Genomic DNA, 18,850 nt, shown 5'->3' with positions numbered 1-18,850 from the left:
CACCAAACTTTTTGAAAAAAAGAAGAAGAAAAAACAATGGAGGTGGGGGATATTGTAATTGGCTCTATCTGTCTGTCAAGCGATCTCCTCTTAAACAGTTGGGTAGAAATTCACTAAATTTGGTGGTTATAATCACCATATGGCACGAAAGTGCAAGAACAGTCATTTTAGCCCTGTCACCTGGAGTGGGGTCAAAAGGTCAAATTCCGAAAAATGCAATTATGGGCACATTTTTAAGCATTTTGAAATTCAACATTGTATATGCAATCAACATTGGGAGATGCATGAAGTGTTTAACGATTGTTTTTTTTTGCATTTGACCCTCCGTTCATGCCCCAGGGGGGTGGGCGTTTGGGGTCACAAGGGTCAAACGAGAAAAACATTTAACTCAAAATTTGATATTGCGTCATTCCTGGTGGAACGTTTTGCCATCTTTCAACTTTGCTTTCAGTGGGAAGCATGGGGATTTGCGATGAGACGCCATCAACTTCGCTCTAGTTGGATTTGCATCAGTGTGAACTTTCTTCTTGGTTCTTTCCCATGCCCTCTTCTACTACTTCTGCTTCTTGAATGTAATGCTAATGCTTGAAGAGATCCACATTGAAATTAAAATATTCCAATATTCTCACGAAGACACTCAGGCAATTTTATCATGATATGTGAATATACAGTGCCTATAGAAAGTCTCCGTCCCCTTTCAAAATTTTCACCTTTTGTTGCCTTATAGCCTGGAATTAAATTGCATTAAATCAGACTTTTACACCTTCACTGACTCATCGTAACCCATAACTTCCAAGTGAAGAACAAATTCTACAAGTTTCAGAAAATTAATTAAAAATACAAAACTAGACTTTTTCTTGGTTGGATAAGTATCCCACCGTCCTTATAATAGCAATTGTAAATTGGCTCAGGTGTAACCATTCTCCTTCAAAATCACACACCAAGTTAATTGGCCTCCACCTGTGTTAAATTGTAGTGATTCTGATTATTTCAGAATAAAATCAGCTGTTCCTGGAGGTTTCCTCTGCTGGGTAGTGCATTTCGCAGCAAAGACTCAACCATCAGCTCCAAGGAGCTTTCAAAAGACCTCCGTGATAAAGTTGTGGAAAGGCACAGATCAGTGGATGGAAATAAAAATATTTCAAAGGCCTTGAATATCCCTTGGAACACAGCCATGACAATCATTAAGAAGTGGAAGGCGTATGGTACCACCAAGATCCTGCCTAGATCAGGCCGTCACTCCAAACTGGATGACCAAGCAAGGATGAGACTGCCATTGGCCTCTTGGTGGCCTCTGATCAACTTTGAAAGAGATGCATGCCTTTATGGCAAAGACTGGTCATTTTGTGCATGTGACAATATCCAAAGCACTCCACAAGCAGGGACTAGGTTGGCAAGAAGGAAGCCATTACTCAAAAAGCCCAGCTTCAGTCCTGTTTGATTTGTGCAAAAACACCACTCTGGAGATTCAAAGCCATGTGGCGAAACGTTTTGTGGTCTGATGGAACAAAGATGGAACTTTTTGTTCTAAATGCAAAATGTTACGTTTGGTGCAAACCAAACATGGCACATCACCCAAAGAACACCCTCCCTACTGTGAAGCATGGTGGTGATAGCATCATGTTATGGGGATGTTTCTCATCAGCAGGGACGAGGGCACTTGTCAGGATACAAGGGAAAATTGATGGAGCAAAATACAGAAAAAACCTACTGCCCTTTGCAAGAAAGCTGGAATTGGGACGGAAGTTCACCTTGCAGCATGACAACGACCCGAAGCGCACAGCCAAAGCTACACTGGAGTGGCTAAGGAACAAAAATATGCATGTCCTTCAGTGGCCCAGTCAGAGCCCCGACCTAAATCCAATCGAAAATCTGTGGTATGACTTGAAAATTGCTGTCCATCAATGCTCCCCATGCACAGATTCACAGCTGCAATTGCTGTCAAAGGTGCTTCCATCAAGTATTAACTCTGGGAGGTGGACACTGTTCCAACCAAGATATTCTAGTTTTGTATTTTTATTTAATTTTCTGAAATTTGTAGAATTTGTTGTTCACTTGGAAGTTTTGGGTTACGATGTTATAAGTAAAGGTGGAAAAAGTCTGATTATATTCAATTGATTTCCAGGCTATCAGGCAACAAAAGGTGAAAATTTTTGAATGGGGGTGTGGACTTTCTATAGGCATTGTAAATCTTCGGTTATTGAGAATCCTATCTAGCTGAGAGGTATGCACAATTTACTTTTAGCTGTTTCGCCTAGATTTGAATCTCAACTCAGCTAGAAACTGCCACCATTGTATGTCAAAGCAGGGTGATGCATCATTGTGTGTGCCATCCACCGGAAGGACTTTAAGCCAGAGAACCTGTCTGCGAGCACTGGGGCATTGGTTATTTTTATTTAATCGTAAGCGGCTGAATCATTTTCTGGGGGTGCCGTTGCGCCACTGATGCAATGCTCCCCTATTACCAGCATGCTGGTACTCATTTTGCCGACCTCGGAAGGATGACAGGCTGAGTCAACCAGTCTGGTGTTGATTCAACTGCATGACAGGGGCTTGAACTCAAGACCCTAAGATGTTGAGCTAGCCACCCTAATGGTTAAGCCAACACCAGGCTTGTGCATTAGTTGATAAAGGTCCAACAGCCTCTTGTGCAAAGAGTTGGCGAGTCGTCACTGACACTGAAGAAATTCTAATTTCCTGCCGCCCTCAGCCAAAAGTCAGGCCTGGCCTGCCAGTTTCAGAAAGACTTGGAACAGAACGTTCAACCTGACTCGACTCCACAAGAAGGTGGGAATAATTGGGGGGGGGGGGGTAAACACAGAAAAGAAGAATGAGAATCCTGCCATTGCTGGGGTATAAAAATGCCACTTGGAGTTTAATTGTTTTGAGTGGTTAACTATTTCCACTTTATTTGTCTTTTTTTTTTTCTTCCATACTTTCATTTTCTTCATAATGCTTTGTTGCAATATTTTGAGGTCATTTCCACTCTTTTTCTTGTTCCTTTCTCTACTTTCCCTTATTAAGATTTATTATCCTCTTCTCCCTGGTTGCTCATCCAATGTATTCTATGCTAATCTCCTCTGTTCCCTTGGAGAGTTCCTATTGCCCATTTCCTTTATTTTCTTTCCCTGTTGAACTATATTCTTTCCTCTCTTCCATTCCCTGGGCAACACTCAACTGCCCACTCCCTTTTTCTGCTGGTGGCCTTTGGCGCTCTGCAGAAATCCCCCGGGAACTTCTCTTCCTGCTGTCCCAGGTTTCTGCGGACAGCTCACTACTGCAGCACCTTTCACAATGCGGCGAGCACCAGAAGTTGGTCAAACGCTGGTCAATCTCCAACTTGGACCTCCTGTCCTGCCTTTATGGGGGTATGCGGGGATCTTCGTACTTTTGTTTTGCGTTTTTTTTTTTTTTTGTGTGTGTTTTTTCTTCCCCCTTTTTCTTTCACTCTTTCACTTTACCTCTGTCTGACTGTTTTTCTCACTCTTGCTCATCATTTATCTGTATGCATTTCTTCTTTTTTTTTTTTTTAGTGGGAGCACTCCTCTTCTTCGTGGCAACAATTCTTCATAGATATTTAATCATCTCTCTCTATCCCCTTGTGTACTTTTTTTAGATATATATATATATATATATATATATATATATATATATATATATATATATATATATATATATATATATATATATATATATATATATATATATATATATATATATATATATATATATATAGAGATTTGTGAAACTCATAAGCTCTCTGGGTCCTGCCATGCTGGTTATTACCATGAATACTTAGTGTGTGTTTTTGAGCTTGTTATTGTAGTACTTTTGCTTTTTCCAATTAGATTGTCATTCTCAAATGATTTATCTTGTCTGTGTGGAAAATAGCAGTTTTTGGGGGTTTGTTTTTTTTGAACTCTTATTCCCAAAAACATGTCGAGTAAGATGTTGAATTGCCATATATTTGATTGTAAGTTCATTAGAAATATCGGAAGTTACGTTCTTCATGTCTCACATTTCATCTTCGTTCAGAAATGAAACTGACAGATGGCAGTCATTCAATATAGAATCGATTCCACAAACATCAGTGTCTTATGTATGCTGTTGAGATGCCGAAGCAAAGCGCTGTCATTACCCCCCGCACATGCGACGCGAAAAGCACGGTTAAGCAATTGGTTCACTTTGTCTGCTCATCTGCCCGTCTGTCTGCAGTCTACAAACGTCAGTTTATGATGGAGGAACAACTTGATTTCAACTGAATGTTATATTTTGAACACATGAGCCTGGTGTGGCTCAGTGGTTAAGGCGGTGGCTTAGGATCTTCGGAGGTCCTGAGTTTGAGCCCCACTGGCCGCTGAGTTAGCATCAGGGGGGTTGACTCAGCCTGTCATCCTTCTGAAGGTCGGCGAAATGAGCACCACTATACTGGTAATTATCCCTGCAGGGTCGAAGGCGACTAAAGGGTTGGCGTCAGGAAGGGCATCCGGCCATAAAAACATTTCCACAAGAAAGGGTACCATGATTGGAGCCCGCAAAAAGCTGACCCCTGCTCAGGGAAAAGGCTTTCAAATGGTGTGATGATGTTATATCTTGAACACAAATCGGAACATGAATCATTAAACAAACCTGTAGTTGAGCAGTACTTTGGCTCTGAATTAATCCCGATCACGCATGTACATGGAGGGAGGAGTGAAATATTTTTTTTTCCTCTGTTTCCCTGTCTGGCAGTCAAACAAAATTGAAAATCATTCCAAACAGGAAACATAGTTTTTAAGAATGTCGCAAAGGACACAAACAACAGGCATGAATAACTAATGTAACGTGTTGGATAAGGTGGTGTTTCGGACTGCATCAACAGCGGTAAACTTCTGGAATTTTTTTTTCTTCAACCTTTAAAATCTTTATTTTATTTCAACTTAATTATATACTTTATCACTGTAGAACACAAATGGCCTTTTTGGCACTTTCAAAACTCTTCCGTTTAGCATTACTTGGACAAAATAGTACGGCACTTTACATCATTACGACCAATGAAATGTACTGCTCAAAGATACCACCCATGTCCTAGTTTCTCAAGACTGTGTGTGTGTGTGTGTGTGTGTGTGTGTGTGTGTGTGTGTGTGTGTGTGTGTGTGTGTGTGTGTGTGTGTGTGTGTGTGTGTGTGTGTGTGTGTGTGTGTGTGTGTGTGTGTGTGTGTGTGTGTGTGTGTGTGTGTGTGTGTGTGTGTGTGTGTGTGTGTGTGTGTGTGTGTGTGTGTGTGTGTGTGGTCTTCTATGAACTCTAGTCCCAAAATAAAGTGTTTGAGATCTGAAGAACTTCTTTGATACTTATTCTTATTGTTTTGGCGTTTTGACTTTTACATTTAATGATCCTATTTATCAAGTGCATTGTATTCTTCACTGCCCCTTCAGAACATTTTGGGTTTGGTTATATTGGCCACATAACTGCAACCCTAAAGACCCGGAAAAAAAATGAACAAACAGAGATAATGGAGTTTGTTTTCTGCATGGATAGATAACCAAAAGCCTTTCCTTAAACTGTGGCAATAGCTTTTTGAAATGGCCATTGGTAACAACGCATCTGAGAACAATTGCAATGTAGCCCTAAGTGCACAACCTGCTCACTTTATTATCTCAGCCTACTATGCTGAATGTTGCATTGCCATTAACAAGAGCTTCAAATTAGGTTGATCTGCGATCCACAAAGCATTATAAAGCAGCAGGAGCAACACAATTTCAAATAGCTTGCAAGAAATGAGGGAATATAAAGTTCTAAAAAACAGTAGATAGGGTTGTGATAGCAAATGCCGATTGAACGGATGCCACAACAGCGGGGTGAGTCATGCTTGTTATGCTGGTCCCAGTCTGTACCACCGATAGCGAAACATAATTTTAACAAACTGGTGAATAACAGAGAGCACCGCGGCACATAAACAATTAGTGTTGCACAAAGGTGAGAAAATGCAAGTTCTGCATTTCTGTAAAGCGCTTGCGATAATGAATTGATTTGTATACAGAAGCATTTAACTTTGTTCGTTGAATTGTAATCGGAAACAGCAACCAACCAATTCCCTCTTATTTGAGTTGAGCATCTTTAGGATGAACTTTAATGGCACATTCTTCATCATAATCCTCCGTCATGTTCATTGCATTCGCTGTGTGAAATGTTAACGAACGTATTAACATTCCTCGTTTAATCTTCCGGCACATTTTTGACGAAATCTCTTGGAAAGGTTGATTAGGGAGTACATATAAACAATTCAATATTAGGCATAGGTCTCAATAAATTGATCAAGCAGTTTATATATTTTTATATTTATTATGCCTCTGCTGACGAAGTCGCCGGAGGCATTATGTGTTCGGGTTGTCCATCCGGCTGTGCCTACGTGATTGGTTTTCGTTGCCGCAATAACGTAAGAACGGCAGAATAGATTTAAGTTAAACTTGGTACAGGTATGTATAATGATGTAAAGATAAACTGCTTAGATTTTGGGGTCAAGAGGTGCCATTGTGTAAAAAAAAAAAATTCTGTTACCGTGCCAACGTGAACCAGCGATGGGATTTTGACCAAATTTGGTATACTTATCGATTATGATGCAAAGATGTACTGATTAGATTTTGGCATCAAAAGGTCAGAGGTCAAGTCATGTGTAAAAATGTGGTACTTGAGAACAGCTGAAGGGATTTAAATCAAACTTGGTACAAGTATGTATAATGATGTGGGTGGAGGAATATCAGTCGACGTCGCAACATCAAAAAGTGCCACTCGAGTTTATTTTTATTTCGTGTTACTTTTGTGAAATGCTCTCGTATTCTTTTTTTCATCTAGAAGAACAATGCCTGTCTTGCAGTCTCTCTTACACTCTTGCTCATCATCTACTTTCCATCTTCAATAGTATGTTCATAACTTTTCCTCAACTTGTATGTCACCATTTTTCTGTTTTTTATTTTATTTTTTTGCCTCCCAAGTTGAGTTGGAGGCCTTACATGACTGCCATGTGTTTCGGTCATGATCCAACCAAATTTTTATTTTGCCAATCCCCCGAGTGAACAGTTTGCTGTATAATCCTTGGCCCTTTGCTCTGGCTTTTACTCGAGTTGTGCTTGTGGCTAATTGTGATTATAATAGCTGCATGTATACGAGTTTGTTGTCAGATACTGACTACTTCTCGCTGGCTTGCTTTATTTTATGTTGTGGGGGTTTACGCTTGTTTGATAATTTCCTGGATGCAACTGCATCAGTGATGTGAGTTGCGTTAACTCTACCATGTCTTTCACATGGACACAATGCTCTGACAGGTTTATTTCCTTAAAAAATATCTTCTGAGATCTCCCAGCTTGACTATTTTTGGCATGTTTCATCTTTTTGGTTTGATTGGAGTCGCACGCTAGCAGTTGCAACACCCTTGAACTGATGTTTTTTGAGCATGAGCACCTCAGTCTTTTTTAGTGAAAGTGTAGTGTGTGTTGCTTCGATCAGTACGGCAATTTTTTTTCGACATCAACCTGAAAAGCCAAAAATTGAGGTCTGCATACATCCGTGATGGTTGAGTAACTTCCACTGAAAAACAACAACAACAAAAAACAGCTTCTACACTGAAAAAAACAACAACCATGATCTTTGACTTGCTCATAACTACCATGCGGGATCGAAAACGAAGCTTTTCATGTTCCCGAGTGACCGCTGAACTTACGTACGTGTTCTTGCAGTGACATTGTACCAAGCACTAGCTTTTTTTCTCTCTCCTCTCTCCTTGTTTGCCTCCCTTACTATGTTGAGTGTTCTTGGAATTTATTTTTCATCCAGGCAAAGCAGCTCATTAGGCTTTTGTGCTAATTGCCACCTGAGGCTTTTCGCACTAAACTCGTAATCACGCTGTGATCGTCATGACATCACAGGTGCCGTTTTCAATTTTATGCCCTGGGTTCCTCAGCAAAGAGATGCTGTGTGTTCAGAAGCAAGAATCACGTTTGAGATGAGTTATGCAAAAATGAACTTTTTCTGGCACAGCTTGCACCCAGGGCTTTTCCACAGGTATGCCTCTCATCTGCAGGTGCAGGCAGACAGGTGGCAATGGAAACGTGCAATTGTTGAATCAAAGACCGGTTGCCTGGAGGCTTCTTCACACCAGCAAAGCCGTTAACCAATTATTTCAATCACTATTCCCTTCCCTTCCCTACCATTTTCAACTAACCAGTTTTCGCATCTTCACAGTATGAGGGGAAAACTTTGCCTTTGCTCCGTTGTTATCCATTTTCACTGCTCAACTTGCATATCCCATCCACATGCTGGCTTCCATATTTGTTGTGTATTCTTCTGCAATGGCAAGTACACTCCTGCCATGCCTGCCAGGCCAATCTACTCACAGTCGGCACATCTCTGGATGTTGCTGCTTACAGTGAGGCCATTTAAGGTTTTTGTGGCTCCCGGTGCTTATGAGCATGCAGTGTTAAGATTATAATGCACACACGAGCTCAGAATTGGCATGTCCTTGTTACTAATCTCCAGGTTTTACTCTTTAAATCCTCACTGCAGCATGCTGTTTTGTGATGTGGACATGCAGTGTTTGTCAACCAGCTAAGTGACCTGACCTGACGTGGCACTGTGTCCCCATTTTGCTGGATGGTGAGGTGGGTCGCAACGCTAGGCACACTCCGTCTTTCAGGCACTGACCAGAAACTTTGTGTGGTACAGGGTTTGAGAGTTACTCCATGGTGCCATCAATCTGCCCTCTGGAGACATTGCACAACTCACTCTCTCTGAAGCAGATGGATGCTTTCCTCGCATCTTTGGCTGACAGGCCAGTGGGCTGCTTCAATGACGGTGCACACTGTCCGCATATCTCTGGTTGGTCAATTTTACAAGCGGTTTTGCACATGAGTCTTTTGTGTTTCTCCGTGCATTTGTTTTCAATTTGGACTCGATTGCTTTCACAACGAAATATGATCACCAAAACTGCATAATTTATAAATTTTTTCCTTTCATGAAAATTTGTTTTTATTTGAAGTGGTAACTTTTGTCATCTTGATCATTATCTCATGGGTTGTTGTTTTTTTTTTTTTGTCCAAGCTGTCTTCATATTCTGTCCATCAGAAGGTTATGCACTTTTGCAAAATTATTTTGTGTATTCACTGCTATCAGGGTGGCTCATGCTACCCCTGAGCCTCACCTTGCATGGGCAATTATCATGGTAATCTGATCCCACCGTAACTTCTGCGGTGTTGTGCACTCGGGAGTGCTGCACGATGCCAATGCCACTCCGCTGTGGCTTTCTTGCTTTCTCCTACTCGATGATGGATATAATGAAAATGTTCAAAACGATTAGGCCTTTGTGCCAATATCCTGGTGAAAATTCAAAATTCCTTCCATGCGTCATTTCCTTATATATTAAACAGATCATATTTCCTCATAATGACCCTTTTTTATCTATAGTCACCAGAGCATTCCCTCAGGCCCACCTCCATTGAAATATCAGATTACATCGGATATTGATTGTGAAACATGATGAAAATATGAGTTGACGATAGTCACATTCGATAATTATTAATGCTTCTGCTTACAAAGTCATCGGAGGCATTATGTTTTCATGTTGTCCGTCCGTCCATGAAAGGTTTTCGTTGCCACGATAACTTAACCCTTTGAATCCTAGCGGCCGTTTTACCAGCCACTATTCAAACCTCCATATACCCGAGCAGCCGGTAAACAGGCCACTATTCAAGCCTCCATATACGCGAGCAGCTGGATTTTGCGATAAGGAGCCCAGGGTCGGGGAGCCGAAAGTCCAAGGAGCTCAGGGTTCAAAGGGTTAAGAACAGCCGAAGGGATCAAAGTCAAACTTTGTACACGTATGTATAATGATGTAACGATAAACTGATAAGATTATGGGGTCAAGAGGTCAAAGGTCAGAGGTCCCGTTAGGTTAAATGCTGTTACCACGCGAACTTGTGAACCAGTGATGGGATTTTGACCAAACTTCGTATAATTATGCATTGTAATGTAAAGAAGAACCGATTCTATTTTGGGGTCAAGAGCTCAAAGGTCAGAGGTTATATTAGGTAAAATCCTGTTACCATGATAACGTGTGAACCAGTGATGGGATTTTGACCAAACTTGATACAAGTATATATTATGATGCAAAGATGTTCAAACTAATTAGATTTTATGTCAGGTAAAAATGTTATCGAGGTCGGGATTTTAACGAAGCTAAGTACATGTACCGTGGTACATGTGTACATGTGTACATGTTAGATATTGATGTCAAATGGTCTTGAGGTTTCAGGTAAAAATGAGAGTAAGCAAAGACTTGACATGGGTGGAGGCAAATCACTCAATGTTGCATCATCAAATTATGTCTAGTTTTCTTATTCTAAGATTGTATTTTGTCTGTGAAATATCCATCATCATTGTACTTGTAGTTGCATTTCTATCTTTGTGCACTGACATGAGTGCTTTCTCCCATTGAGGGTCGTTCTGCTTTGTTGTTTCTGCAAGCACTGTGAATTGGGTCCTGAACGAGTTAATTGACCTTTATTTATGAAATATATTAAGTTCTCCAACCTGGGCAAATGCCGTGATGTATCATCACAACGACTCATGACTGCAGCCCCAGAAGGGTCTCTTGCAGGGCAAAGATGCCAATATCAAATGCTGTCACCAAGCAGATGAAAAGCAAAGCTGCCGACTAGTTTCGGCCTTTTTGGGGCTCGTCAGGGCAACACATCGCTGTTCCATCCAAGGAGTGACTTTTGAAGCCTTATGGCTTTATACAGGTTATTGATGCACCCCTATCAGATGGAACTTGTTGGCAATAGCTGTAATGGGACTTGATCTGGTGTCCTCGCCAATCACAGTTTTGGGCATTGTGACGGTATCAGGGCATTCACCCAGGTCACTCTCTCTCTATCTCTATCTTTGTTCCTTTGTACAGCCACATCTTCTAGGTTACAGATTCCAAACTTGGGATACCAATACAACTGTGTGTGTGTGTGTGTGTGTGTGTGTGTGTGTGTGTGTGTGTGTGTGTGTGTGTGTGTGTGTGTGTGTGTGTGTGTGTGTGTGTGTGTGTGTGTGTGTGTGTGTGTGTGTGTGTGTGTGTGTGTTTTGGTTGTTGGCTGTTATCTCCATATGCGGGTATCAAAAGATGCATCGGATCCCTCCGAGGTCTCGAAGTATCCACCGTCATGTGTGTGCGTTTGTGGGTTGTTGGTTGTTATCTCCACATGCGGGTTTCAGAGTGTTCCCTCCTTTTCAATTGTGTTCCCTCCTTTTCAATTATTTCCCCCTCTTTAGCATAATCATAAATGCTTCTCTTGAGATCGCAGACCAGGAAAAGGATTATGTGTAAAAAGGTTTAGAGCCCCACACTCCTTACTTGTTATTTCACCAGGTTGCCGACTGTTTCTTTGTATACTTTAGACATTCACAAGTGAATGCAGATGTGATTGTAAACTTCAATTTTCTGTCGAGAACCACATTAAAATTGCATTTTTGTCATCATTACTTGCTGCTGATGCTCTTACCTCACCATGTTTTTTCTGGTGGATTCCTAAGTATGTGTTTTCTTTTGACCAGTCAATATTGACTTTGTAAACGTGTGCAGCTTTGACCTCTGGACTTGAGTTTCTGCCAACATCCCAGTTGGTATTGGTGCCCCCAATCCCACATTCAGCTTTGGCTTCCTCCTTCACTCCTCTTCACTTCCCATATGGCAGCAAACGCTCTTGGTGTAAGTGCCACCCATGGGTTCCTTGTGGTGCTGTCGTTGCGAGAGATACAAAGACAATTTTGTGTTGTTGGTGGTTCCTTGTGGTCACCTTATAATGATTTCATGACACATGGCAAAAAAACTTGGTTCACAGATGATGTCATGTACTCCAGAAGGCTTCCTGAAGGAATTGAATCGGTCCCACATTTTTGTTGGTGTTCATCTATGTTAATATTTCGGCACGCCCCTTTCTTTGTTCCACCATCAGATTTTTGTTACTGCATGAAATGAAACAAGATTTGGCACATATACTAATGATATTATTGTCTTCCTTAAGAGGCCCCTCAAAATTCGTTTTGATGCATTTTCACAAACTCCAACGGATTCCATTCAAATTCAGTACGATTATGGCTTTTGGTCCAACTTAGGTCATTGGCTATAAATTTTTTCCATAACACTTCCGATATTCGAAAAAATCGATAAATCGATATCCCTTATGGGATTTTCCATTCAAATCCACTCAAGTTTAAGGCCTATGGGGGACGCAAATTTCCACTTTGCCCCGGGCGCCGTTTACCTCCGCTATGCCAAGCTGTTAGGGTTAGGGTTTGGGTTTGGGTTAGTGTTAGGGTTAGGGTTAGCTACCCTAACACTAACCCTAACCCTAACAGCTAACTCTAACAGCTAACCCTAACCCTAACCGCTAACCCTAACTGCAACCCTAACCCTAACCGCTAACCCTAACCGCTAACCCCTAACAGCTATTCAGGAAATTTGCAAGAAAGCCCGGGCAACGCCAGGCTTTATTGCTAGCCCGAGCAACGCCGGGCATTACTACTAGTATTGGATAAGGGCTGTGAAGAAATTCCTGCCTTGAAAAAAAAAAATACAAATCTGAGAAGTGCTTGCCTTGATTTGAGTCAAACAAATTCCCTGGCTTGTAAAGAGATGGATACCCAGAAATGAATATTTGTACACTGTACCAACAATGTAACACAAGTGATTAAAAAGCCTTCTACATAATATGTATGCAAAATTGGCAATGTTTTCAAACCTCCCTTTTCCATTCATCCAATCTTCTACTAATCTACTTCTTCCACATTCTTATTCATTTTCCCCCTCTATTCCCAATCAACTATCCCTTCCTTTTCTTATTCCCTGGTCCCTCAACCTCCCTTTTCTCCTCTATCATCACTCCTCTTCCTTTCGCAATTTTCTTTGTCAATTTGTACCTTCTCTCCCCCCCCCCCACCCCTTTCCCATCACTAACATAATATGTAAGTTGCCCTGAACCGTTATTCTTTTGACGTAACACGAATAAGCAATATCGACTTTGTAATCACATATTGCAAATCACAATATGATCATCACTTTATAATCACAATATTATCATCACGAATCACAATCACTTTATAATCACAATATGAGAGCTGGTCTGTCCCACTTCAGCCTTCCATGTTTAGTGGTCCAGAGTACAAGATTGGAAACAGGTTCGTTTTTGTGGCTGTAGCAGTGCCTAGCAAACCTGATACTTCTAATTTTAACTTGACAGTCTTGGAAGAGAACCATAATGGATATTGAAAGCTGAACGAAGAATTAAAATACAGCATCCATCATGTCCCTTCTTGTGGGTCGTAGTGAGGGTCCATGCTTCACTTCCATAAAGCAGGATGGACTCGACTGTTGCCATGAACAGGCGTTCCTTGAAAAGCCGAGTGTCGACTTCCCTATTCTTGAAAGTTTGTTGCAAGCTCTCCATGTGGCAGCTTTCCTTTGTTTGATATTGGTTCACGAGCGCCAGCCAGAGTGACCACTATATTCGTTATGTCAGTGTGGCTGTATGTCTGTCTGTCTGTGTGTCTGTCTGTCCAGAGCATAACTCCGTGGACTTTGATCCGATCTTGATGAAACTTGGTTATGTGTTTGATATCAATGTCTAGTTGTGTGTTTTCCTGGATGAGGGTGTGCTACGCCCATTGTGGGTAGAGCCACACCCAAAAAATAGCCATTTTTAGGGGGTAGTCGGATTAAAAATCTATCTTCTCCTCGGGAATTGACTGAATGGAATGGGTTCTTCGGTATTTGAACAGCAAAATGAATTATCTAAAACTTGTCGTTGACCGATTTTTCATTTTCGTCCCAAGGTCAAGGTCATAAGGTCAAAAAAAACTTAGAAAGTTGCGAATTTTGACATAAAAATCATACGACCGCCCAAACTCTTTACGTGTGTGTGTGTGTGTGTGTGTGTGTGTGTGTGTGTGTGTGTGTGTGTGTGTGTGTGTGTGTGTGTGTGTGTGTGTGTGTGTGTGTGTGTGTGTGTGTGTGTGTGTGTGTGTGTGTGTGTATATATATATATATATATATATATATATATATATATTGTTCCGAATTCGCACCCGCCGGCGTGCGAACTGCCGCTTTCCACTAATAGTAGCAGCTCGCCCACTGGACGGATAATTCAGTCGTGACCTTCCGGAGCAACGCCGGAACCCTGTCACGGGTGGGCCTTCAACCCCACCACGGCCTAGCCAATTTTCTACCCGCGCAGGATAGGGTCAATCGCCGAATCTCGATATACCTAAGTACCCGCGCGGATAGCTAGCCGGGAGACCGTACCTCGGCCAGGTCGGCTTGGGACACGAACCGCTTAAGCGGTCCGTTCCATTCTGCAGTGATAACCGAGCGGGTATTATCGCCCGACCTCGCCGGATCCGATTCTATTTAACGGGTATTTAAAACCCAACTATTTATTCCGCGATGCAAGATGGCATTTTAATGTGGTGAAAGGAAGACACAACGAACGGGGTACATTTGAACAAAGCACATTTATTTAACATTACACGTATGTACAGCCAACACGTATACAGGCAAACAAAAGCAAGGGAAAGCACTACGACCGAATATGATTATTATTAATGTACAGTCACTTGACAGTTTCACTTACGGGCACGGCGCCACAACATGCACTCAAAAGAAAAGAAAAGACCACCCCCACAGACAGGGGGGGTCAGACTGGGCCCGTGGGCCTTTATGGCATGGGACTTAGCTGACCGAAAGGGCCCCACGAGGCCGTGCAGGTTACCTTCCTCGCTGGGGCGACCCACGACAATCCTTTCCCACGGCAGCTAGCGTAGCCGCAGTCCGGCCAGCCTCGTCCGACGGCCCGGTGATTCGGGCCCAGCCGGCAACGCCTCAGAGGAACGAACGGGTCTTCGCTCTTAACGAGTTGATGCTCTCATTAAGAGCCAGCTCGTCCCTCGCGCTGCCCGGACTGTCACGAAGCCCGATCACCTCGGACCGTTCGGAGCTGGTTGGCGAGTCCTCTCCGGCCCGTACTCCAGCGCGCAGGTCTGCGCGGCAGAGCAGGCGGGGCTGCGCTCCCAGCTTGCGTCTCCTCCTGGCGTCCGACCCTCTCCACCGACTGAAGGCTCCAAGAGCCAGGCTCCCCACTTCCGCGCAGCTCCTCGACTGCTCCAGACAGACATTCTCCAGACCCGACTTGACTCGTTGAACTGACACTCTGCGTGGCCTTTTATAGGGCTGGTGAGACGAGATCTGATCTCCGCCCTCTCACCTCTGACCTCTGACCAGAAAGCGGACGTGGTAGAAATCACCGGCCCTCTGGATCCGATTCTCCGAGAGCGAAGCTTCCACACAGAGCGGACGTGGTAGAAATCACCAGACTTGCGCTCACAACTAAACCTCGCATGTCGGTTTGCAGCGACGCTGTTCGCTGGGGACTCGCCGCGGCTGGTGCAAAGATGGCGTCGTTTCGGAGACGAAGGTGAGGCGATGATTGGAGCGTGGAGACTTGCTGACGGAGTGGTGAGGATGGCGTGGTTGTTGAGAGGCAGGTGTGGTTGTGGTTGGTATTGTGGTTAAGGGGAGCGATGTTGGTTGTTGTAATGGTGGTGGAGATGTGGTTGGTTCAAAATAAGGATGGTAAAAGAAAAACACTATCTCAAAGGATCACAGTCCTGTGACACGAATAATCCCCATTAAACAACGGTGGGGAAATCTAACTGAACACAGACTTATCGATCTAACTGAACTAAGGAACCTTTATGGTGTTCTGCGCATTTCCACAGCCGTAACACTACCCCTCCCTTTTTTACAGACTCGTCCCGAGTCGTCGAATTTTCGTGTGCCATCATGTGTAAGTTTCCCCTCGTACGATTTACCTTTGGATCCCTGAGTGCGACATTTAGTGTATTCGTGTCTCAAAAATTAATAACCTACGGGCTGAGTAACTAACTAAACAAACCCACTCACAGACGACTTAAATAAATTGCCGGCGCTATTACAAACATGCAGGGGGCAAGCAAAACCATGTGCAATCTTAACCTTAACTTATAAATTTTACACTACACCATGGCCCAGGATCGATGGACTTTGTGGAAAAAAAGAAAAGCAGGGAGCCAGGCTGCTCACATGCAGTCTCTGGCTCATGAGTTAACCGCAGGTGACAGGGAATGTGGCCGGCTGCTCACACGCAGTCCTAGACCACCCCGTGAAATGAGCGCAGTGAACACAAGACGGTGCACAGGCTGCACAAATGCAGTCTCCGTGTGCGGCTGCCTGCAAAGCAGTCCCTGCAGAACGGTGAATGGTACTGACTCGAGCAACAAAAGCAATGGGGATGGATGGATTAACATGGTGCACGGGCCGCCAATGCAGTACCATGATGCGGCTGCCTACAAGGCAGTCCCTGCAGTACGCGCGATGATCTGACGCAGCAAACAAATGTTGCATGGGCCGCCAATGCGGTCCCGTGATGCGGCTGCCTACAGGGCAGTCCCTGCAGTACGCGCGACGATCTGACGCACATGGCAATGAATGGGGGCAAATGCAACAGGGCAGCAGGCATGGAGTCCAAGGCAAAGGCAAGCAGGCAAGGCATGGCAAGGCAAGACAAGGCTGTTGTAGCAAAACGGGCTGGTGGTGAAGCTGACCGGCCTCTTGCCTTGTTCAAGGAGGTTGGTGGAGGGAGTGCGGTGGTGCTGGCCACTCGGAAGGCGGGCTCGGACCTACCCTACTGTCTCCCTCCCAACCTATCGCCTTTGCCTGTCTCTGTTCATACCCACTCCCTCAATTTGTCAAAAATCCAATTTAGCCCCAACTTATTTTTTTGTTTTATGTTTATTTTTACTTTCCCTTCTATAAATCGTCTCCCTCACACCCTTTATCGTCTCTGTCCGGCTAACCTATTGTCATCCTAGCCTACCCAAAACCCCTACGTTCCCTTCCCGGAGGGGAATAAGGGACGGCTAGCGTCCTGTGTCGAGGCCCAATCTAAGCCTCAGAATGGCCTCCTCAGATATCAGCGATCTACTTTACCACGGTGAGTCCAGCGGCCCACAACGAGAGTGAAGGGATGGATGGTGTGTAGGGGTTCCCCTCCTATTTACCCTAACCATTTAACTGTTAACTACCCCGGGGCTTTCCAAAAGCACCTCTCGCTTAAACTATCGGTTCTATCAACCCAGATTCCCGTCGCCTGTGTTGGTGTCCTCACGATTTCGGGCCTCGCCCTCCAATTTTCCCTCATGCCCTTGCACGGTTTCGTGGCTGGGACGCGTGGCTCCCTTGGGAGGAACTACCCTCTGCCGATTCTCCAACTGTGGCACCCCCGGGCACTACACTGTCTCCGAGCCTACCAGCTCCCTAAACACTGGGGAGTGCCCTCCCTGGCGACTTCCCCTCGATGCCCACGTGGCGTGTTGGCGCCCCGGGTCCCTTTCCGAGGGTCGCCCGTGCCCAGTACACTGCCCCCGTGGCATATGGCACCCCAGGCCCCGCATCATGCGGGCCCACCCATGCCCACTACACTATCCCGGCCCCCCATGGGCCCTTGGCCTACCGCGGCCGACTAGCCCGGTGCCCGGGGTACCCACTCAGCGATACTCGCTGTTCACAGCCACGCTCCCAGCCCGTCAACAGGGCTCCTGCACCCCTCCAAACGGGTTTCAAGCCTACTTCCCCACAAACAGCAAAACGACCTCGATTTTGTCAATTTGACTAACCCACTATCTCACTTTACTCTGACCCCGGGGTCCCTTGGGTGGGAGTCACTCCTCCCCCCAATCACTCATCGCACCATGCATAACCCATTCACTCCATTCACTCAGGCTCACTGGCTTTATTCACTCACCAAGTACAATTTCCCACTCTTCAACTCATCTTCTCACACATCGCTGATCACTGCCATTCCTCTATCTAAAACCCTCAATTACCTCGTGCTCCCTCGTTGTCCCTTACACTAGTAGCACGTTCTATTTAAAACTACGTAGCTAAGCTACGTCCCCTCGACACATCCAAAGTCTGTCACTGTCCTCTAAAATCATTTCCCTTTTCCCATCCTAAATCTAAACTGACATCCCTCTAACTAATCCATTTCCACGGGCCCCATGAGGACTTATCCCTGCCCCATGGAGCCGGTCTAAGCTAACCCTTCCCCCTAACTAGTGGTATCCTGTGCCCTGACAAGGAGGGGTTCTTCCACCCCTGCCCAGGGAATCCTGTTCACGCGAAGCGAGGCTTGCTTTTTTTTCCTATAAAATGTGCACACCAGCGCGGCAACTCGCAACCTGCGCTTTTTCCGTGACGTCATGGCAGCTGTTCGTGCACCTCGTCCCTTCTCGGACGGTACCATCCGGCAGGGATACCCCTCGTGCCGGATTCCAACTATACGTGCAGCCATGACGTCACCCTGCGCATTAAAAACAAGCCTCGCGTTTCGACGGGTTCCCCACACGAACACATGTGCTCTGCCCATCGGAGCTTCACACACCCACTCGCATGGATAACCCATCCGGTCCAAATCCGTTGTCCAGCCTACCTTCTGTCCATCCGCGGGATCGGCAAATCCACCGCGTGCGTTTGCGGACCGGGCTTCACTCCCACAGGCGCGCACGTGGCGGCCTCGTGTGTACCACAGCACAGACCCCGCCACCGCTGCCGTGCAAACCCGGCACGGTCCCCAATGCAGCTACGGCCGCTACTTGGCCTTTGTCCACTGTCAGGCTCCATCGTCGTCGCACTCTCGCACACAAACTCCCACGTGCCACAAGGCTCACACACCTCGAGATGACATTCACACCGGGACATGCGGTTACGTGTTCCCGCATGCCAGCCGCCATCTT

At 44.7% G+C, this 18,850-nt stretch overlaps 1 protein-coding gene across 24 annotated transcripts in view; it reads left to right on the top strand.

Moving 5' to 3' along the window:
• LOC147016111 (inositol hexakisphosphate and diphosphoinositol-pentakisphosphate kinase 2-like) overlaps positions 1-18,850 on the top strand; it is a 177,666-nt gene that overhangs the window by 154,574 nt on the left and 4,242 nt on the right. For 14 of the 24 annotated variants that reach the window (XM_085848818.1, XM_085848817.1, XM_085848811.1 and 11 more), the window contains 4 exons: positions 3,222-3,368; positions 6,833-6,898; positions 8,699-8,851; positions 11,604-11,729. In XM_085848818.1, the coding sequence (XP_085704944.1) occupies positions 3,222-3,368; positions 6,833-6,898; positions 8,699-8,851; positions 11,604-11,729 (492 nt within the window). Of the gene's footprint in view, positions 1-3,221; positions 3,369-3,533; positions 3,632-6,832; positions 6,899-8,698; positions 8,852-11,603; positions 11,730-18,850 lie in introns of those variants that run through there. The other 10 variants (XM_085848829.1, XM_085848828.1, XM_085848821.1 and 7 more) reach the window with 4 other exon arrangements.

Source organism: Eptatretus burgeri, chromosome 12, assembly GCF_056783735.1.
Source record: "Eptatretus burgeri isolate ZD-2024b chromosome 12, Ebu_testis_v1, whole genome shotgun sequence".
Classification (NCBI taxonomy): domain Eukaryota; kingdom Metazoa; phylum Chordata; class Myxini; order Myxiniformes; family Myxinidae; genus Eptatretus; species Eptatretus burgeri.
The sequence above is the reverse complement of the archived record's forward strand: the minus strand, read 5'-3'. Positions and strand labels throughout refer to the sequence as shown.